General features: G+C 41.8%; 1 protein-coding gene across 1 annotated transcript; it reads left to right on the forward strand.

Moving 5' to 3' along the window:
• The first annotated feature begins 5,164 nt into the window (after positions 1 to 5,164).
• LOC104210008 (uncharacterized) lies at positions 5,165 to 5,974 on the forward strand. The gene has a single exon (XM_070155004.1). It carries the CDS (start codon positions 5,165 to 5,167, stop codon positions 5,972 to 5,974), a length of 810 nt encoding a protein of 269 aa, XP_070011105.1.
• The last annotated feature ends 1,000 nt before the right edge of the window (positions 5,975 to 6,974 follow it).

Raw genomic sequence — 6,974 nt, forward strand, 5'->3', positions numbered from 1 at the left:
AATTATGTTGTTCCCCACCGTCGGTCGCATATCAACGTAATTAGGGATTCCCTACCTTTCTTTCAACTTTGCAATGTCCCTTTCTCTCATAATGGAGTGGACAGGTTCCGGTTCCACCCCGGCACGAGTACCGAAGTCGGTCAACTCCCTCCCAGGGCGAGGCAGGATCTCAACGACCGACGGGACCTCCTCATCTTCCACCACATCTATCCCTCCAGTGGCCTGAGCAGCACTTTCCAGTGCCGGAACTATGGCAGGAAGATCGGTGCGAGGGGAATCACCAGCCATTTTTGCCTAGATGAGGCGACAGAAAGATAACGTAAAGAAAGGAGGGAGATTTTCAGTTAACTAAGGGTAAGGGAAAACTTGGAGGGTAAGAAAGAAGGAATATCTGCAGAATTCTCTCGAGTAAAAGGTAAAGATATGTGTAAATTGAATGATAAACTCCCTCTATTTATAAGAGACATACATTCCCCGAGCACAAAACCCAATAGTTGCCAATCAAATCCGATAGGGCACGAACAGTTCCCCAGGAACGTGTATCATAATGGCGGTAACCACAAAATAGCGCTTTGATACCAAACGGCATTTCGATTCCGAAACAGCCGCAACGGTCCATGGGTATCGAAAGAACCCCCCTTCACCCCTCCCCCGCCAAAAACCCAAGGAATGTAACTAAGGAATGAAAAGTTAGAAGTTAGATTTCGCTCGAACTCGTAGCAATCATGATCTGTTTGTCGAGCCCGACAGGGAACAACCCCAACAGACGGAGGGACTAATTGTATTGGTCAGAATCTGACTGTCATGACTGAACTAACCAACCTCCCGCCTAGGTGACTGGGCAGTGAAAGATAGTGTAGCCCACTCTGCGTCTCTTTCCCGATATCCGTCGAGTCGGAAGAAACAGCGCCTAAAGGGACGACCGAGACATATTGGAGGCAAGAGGGCGTCGGCCCAAGTAAATGACAAGTGTGACTTAACTATATATAGTAGGGGAAAACCTTCGATTAAGGGGGTTGCTCCCTCCTTTCTCTCTCTGAAGCTCTCTTCTTGTATTCTTGATAGGAAGGAAGTAATCCATAGAAGAACATGTAAAGCTGTCCCCCCATCGATCGATGGGAGACACAATATTAAATTTCAATAAGATCATTTACATCTCTTTTATCCTGTATGCAATCCATACTACTTGCTCTTTGATCTGGATTTAATTATGTCTGACTAAGATTTACCCCTTCATCTTCTCTGATTGATTTGTTCAAAAATATTTCGATATCTTTTGAGTCAAACAGAAGTTAAGTAGGCGTTTGGACATAAAAACTATAATTTTTGGAAAAAAAAAATAATATTTGGAGTTAGGTTGAGAAATAATATTTGAAATTTAAAATGTTTGGACAAGCATTGCGCTTGAAAGAATGTTACAATTTTGTGAGTGGGGAAATAAAAATTTCTGAAAATTTTGAAAAAGTGGGCGAAACCATTTCTTGATTTTTGAAAACTCATTTTCAAAAAACTTGCAAAATTTTATGGACAAACACGTTTTTTTTTTAAAAAAAAAAAAACACTCAAAGAAAGAATATCTATGGACAAATGAGTCCTAAGATACATGCTCAAACTTCAAGCTCGTAATAACTGCATCAATCCAAAATGCAAAAGCATAGTTGTACCAATAGAGTTACATCCCTCGAGACAAATTTGATCAAAAGACGTGTCAAAATCAGCCAATCAACATTCGACAGAGAAAGAAAAAACAGTACTAATATGTCTAATTAGAACCTTATTAGAATAGGAGAGTGGGGATAGATCTCGACAACCATATGAAATCAATGTCATTCAGAAACAAGTAAAATATCATATGATCAAAATCTTAACCACTCCCCCTTTATTGCTGTCTTGTTGTTGAGGCATAAATGGGTACAAAATCTTACCATAATCTATATTCCTTTTCTTTTACATCAACCCATTTTGGTTGTCAATAAAGGCGTATGCATCACTTTATAAGAAAAGTTTACCCATTAAATCATTGACGGTGTAAGTTTCAAGACTTTCTACCTCTATATGTTTTTGCCGCCTGTTATCATTAAAATTATGGTTAGAATTTTCAGATTTGGGAGTGTTAATATCGAGTATAGCACAGCCTTCGTTCTTGAAAAGGGTTAAAAGTAACGCCTTGGCTTTGTTTGTAATGAAAAGGAAAGAGAAGATTTTCAGATAGTTTTTTCAGGGAGAATTTTCTTGATTGCCTCATTTTTTAACCATGGTTTAAGATGCGACTAAAGTCTCTCCAATAATAGTGTATATTACGCTCGAGGACTTTCGAGCCTTCTCTTGTACCAATGCCTATATTCCATTCTAGGAATAAGGTCAATTTTTTTGTTGGTATGTGGAGTTTTCTTTCGTTGTTACGACAACCGAAAGCAATGCCCCCTAAAATGATGGTAGTCAAGCTTGATATTAAGTCAAATTGCATACTAAGAACAAACTACTTTGACATTTTTTGTATAAAACCTAAAAATAAGGGATATTTACTACAATGAAAATCTACTACATTATGGATTATACCACAGTGCTAATTTTATGGAAAGAAGACATTCTACAAAAGAAATATTAATGTTCAAGTTTGAGTAGTTAACTAAAATAAAGTTAATCTTATCGTATATACATTTCCAATAAATCAAAGTACAAAAAAATGTAGAAAAACGTTGATTGAGATAAAATATACCTATTTATGCTTTAAACTAAGTTAAAAAATAAATAAGTTAAATAAATGTACTTAAAGCATATGAATGCTGATGAATGAGAATGAGCCGGATCGAACGGGTACATATATTGAGTCAGAATTATTTGAATTGTGATTAATTAGATCGTGAATCACAAAATCTTTGTGATCTTATATAAATGCATTATTTCAACAATAATAAATCTCACAAGTGGAGTATAAGGAGGGTAGTATGTACACAAACCTTATCTCTACCCTGACGGATATAGAAAGACTGTTTCCGATATCTCGGCTCAAGAAGACGAAACATATATATCACTACCATCAACAAAAACATAGAAATAAGAATATCACAAGAACCAATAAATAGATGGTACGCAAAAATAATAACCAATAAGTAAGACTCGACACTACGAAAACGGAAGAGTAGTGTGAACATAACATTGTCCACTAGTAGTCTAAGACTAAAGCCTATCAGCCTAGCCTCACACTGGTACGAGTTAGAGTATGCTAAACTAATTCCTAACCTACAACCTTAACAACTTCCTATCGAGGGGCATGTCCTCGCATATCTGAAGCATCGTTATATCCCGCCTAATCACCTCTCCCTAATACTTCTTAAATCGCCCTCTACCTCTCTTCGTACACTCCAACCCCAATCGCTCGCACTTTCTTACCGGGGACAACACTGTGTGGGTCTGAATTTGACCGACCACGACCAACAGTGAGCACGACAAACGACCGAGCACCCGCGAGTCGATGCCCAGAGGGATACGACCTTGTGGTAAAAGAAGGAACGATACGACCTCGGCTGTAACGTAAGCCCATTAGGAGATATGGAGAATATTCCTTAAAAGATTCTTTACATGTCGTTTCTACGATTGGAAGGAATTCCTCAGTATATAAGAGGGAAAAGAGCCTCGTAACAGGGGGAGACTGGGAAAAACTCACTAACCTATAAAGAAAAGAAAGTTTACAACTCTCTTCTCTCTATTGTTATCATTCTAGAGTTTATTATCTTCAGCTACGATTTACCCCTTCATCTTTGATTGATTTGTTCAAAAAAGATTTTAATATCTTTTGAGTCAAACAATTTGGTGTCGTTTGTGGGTATTTCCATAGCTGAAATCGTAGTTATCATCTAGGTTCTTGAAAGTGACGATTATTGTTCTTCAAACCTCATAAAAATCAACAATGGCGGAAAAGGAAGCGAGGCTAAAGGCGATAGCAGATGTCTCAAATAATCTCCTGAACTCCCTCAACGAAGTTGGTAGAGAAGACACTGAGAATATAACACCAAGAGTTACATCGGATGGGGAGATTTCACCTCTTCCACACGGGGATCTAACGATCTTGCGCAAAAGGGGAGCCTCAACGTCCACGGTCGGGGAAGCACCACCAGCAGTCAAAAAGCTGCTAGAAGAATGGTTGACAAGTGCTTTGAACAACATGCTCGAAAAAACCTCCTCAAGGAGATGTCGAAGACTTGCCACCTAGAGAATTCGTAGCTACCACCAATGAGCCGAGCTCTACGCGAACAGGTAACACCCGCACTGTCACTAATTCAGGTGACGATGCTCTCATGGCTATCTTAAAGAAAATGGAAGAAATGAAAAATGAGAACAAAACACTCCGTGATCAAATGAAGGAGCATCAGGAGAGGGTTGACAAAATACCAGGCCCCCCTAAGCTATTACCAAAATGCGATGTGGGTCAATTCGTCGAACAGCCATACAGCGACGGGGCTACTCCTCATTCTATTCCAAAAACCTTCAAGATGCCACCACACTTGAAAATATACGACGGGACCACGGACCCGGAGGATCATCTAATCCATTATGTTACTGCGGTAAAGGGCAACGATTTGTCAAAGGAACAAGTACCATCTATGCTGTTAAAAAGGTTCGGTGAGACCTTGACATGGGGAGCATTGACATGGTACTCCCAGCTACCAGCGCGATCGATATCAACGTTTGAAAAGATGGCGGATAAATTCGCCACCGCTCATACAAGGGCGAAGAAGGCTAAAGCTAGGGTCAATGATATCTTCGCCGTCAGGCAAACGGCGGGCGAGGGACTACGGGATTTCCTGGCCCGATTCAACAGAGTAAGGATGAGCCTGCCAAATATGTCAGAAGGGATGGCAGTAGCAGCCTTTCAAAATGGGTTAAACAGGAACGGATCAAAGGCAACCAAAACACTGCTCAGTAGACTCATGAAGTATCCCCCACCACATGGGAAGAGATCCAGAACGCCTATTGCGCTGAGGTAAGGGCAGATAAGGATGACCTGAATGACCCAATCCAGCGATTAACGTCGGTTTAGACCGAGGCAAGGAGAGATCGACGTAACAACAGGCGAAGAGATCAACCACCACGTTTCAATTGAGAAAGGCATCAGCCCTATGTCCGAACATCTAACCCGCCCCCTCCAAGACATACGGATGCCATGTTACGACACACTGCACCCCTTCAAAGTGAAAGAGGTATGCCTCCACTGCTATCTGCTCATAACTTTTGTGTTTCCCCTTCAGAGATAGTTTACGCACTTGAGAAGCTAGGCATGAAGGTGCAGTGGCCGCAAAAAATAAAATTGGACCCAACCACCAGGAGGTCAAACGTCCTCTGTGAATTCCATCAAGAAAGAGGACACAAGACCGAAGATTGCATAGGTCTGCGTCATAAAGTAGTTAGGATGTTGAACCAGGGGTACCTAAAAGAACTGCTCAGCGATAAAGGAAGGGCCAACTTCGCTCGAGGGAACGATCCATCTCAAGGACCTCCAAAGCCACCATCACTAGCACGCACCATACAGATGATCATTGGAGGTGTCGACGACACGGTAATCAACTATGTGAAGTTCACCGCCATGCACAAACTCAAACGGACGATCGCCCACGAACGGTATGATGACCTCGAAGACAGTGTCATCTTCTATAAGTCGGATGCCGATGGTTTGTCTTCCCCTCACTATGATACTTTGGTTACAACTTTATGCATCGTTGATACAGATGTAAAAAGAATCATGGTAGATGATGGAAGCGACGTGTGTATCATTCACCCGCGAGTTCTCATGCAAATGAGGCTTGAGGATAAAATAATACTGCGTTGCATAACACTAACAGGTTTTAATAATGCAGTAGAGTGGACATCCGGAGAAATAGTGCTACCTGTCCTAGCAGGAGGGGTCACCCTGGAGACACCATTCCACGTCATGAACCAGGAAACAACCTACAACGCCATCATGGAGAGACCATAGATACACGTTATGTGAGTCGTCCCTTCAAGCTTCTATCAAGTGATCAAATTTCCCACCCCGTTGGGGATATTCAGCATCCGAGGCAAGCCACGCACCGCCCAAGAATGCTATCGGATCGCCCAAGATTGCACCTACACCAAACAACTAAAAGGAGCAAGTGCGGAGGCATAACAATCAGCGATGTCGGGAACTAAACCCGACCTACAAACAGAGGCCATTAAAGACCCGGATATCGTAGAAGCTTACAAGGCAACTATAGAGGATCTCGACCCCGTCCAATTAGACGTTGATAACACAAAAAAGGCTTACATAGGGCACAACCTCTCAGAGCCAGGTAAGTCTCGTGAATTTTTAATTAACAACGCCGATTTATTTGCCTTATCCCACTCAGATATGCTAGGAATCCCAAAGGACATTGCCACTCTTAGACTGAGTATCGACCCACTCTATCCATCGGTACGACAAATAAGAAGAAAGTTCAATGTCGTAATCAATAAGGCAGTCAGCGAAGAGGTGGATAAATTACTCATCAACGGTTCCATTAGAGAATCGAAATACACCCAATGGGTTGCCAACGTGGTCATAGTCAAAAAGAAGAACGGGAAATGGCGAATGTGTGTTGACTTCATCAATCTAAGCAAAGCATGCCCAAAGGATTCCTTCTCGTTACCCCATATCGACCAATTGATCGATGCAACAGTGGGGCACGAATTGCTGAGCTTTTTGGACGCCTACTCCGGTTACAACCAAATTCTAATGGTTGAAGAAGATCAAGAAAAGATAACCTTCATCACTCACCAAGGAACATATTGCTATAAAGTGATGCCGTTCGGACTCAAGAATGCAGGGGCCACATACCAGAGGCTAGTCACCAAAATGTTCAAAGAGCAGCTCGGCAAGACCATGGAGGTCTACATCGATGACATGCTGGTAAAGTCAACAAAGAAGGAGGATCACATTGGCCATTTGAAATAAGCCTTCGAAATATTAAGGCAGTACG

This window comes from Nicotiana sylvestris, chromosome 8, assembly GCF_000393655.2.
Source record: "Nicotiana sylvestris chromosome 8, ASM39365v2, whole genome shotgun sequence".
Taxonomy (NCBI): domain Eukaryota; kingdom Viridiplantae; phylum Streptophyta; class Magnoliopsida; order Solanales; family Solanaceae; genus Nicotiana; species Nicotiana sylvestris.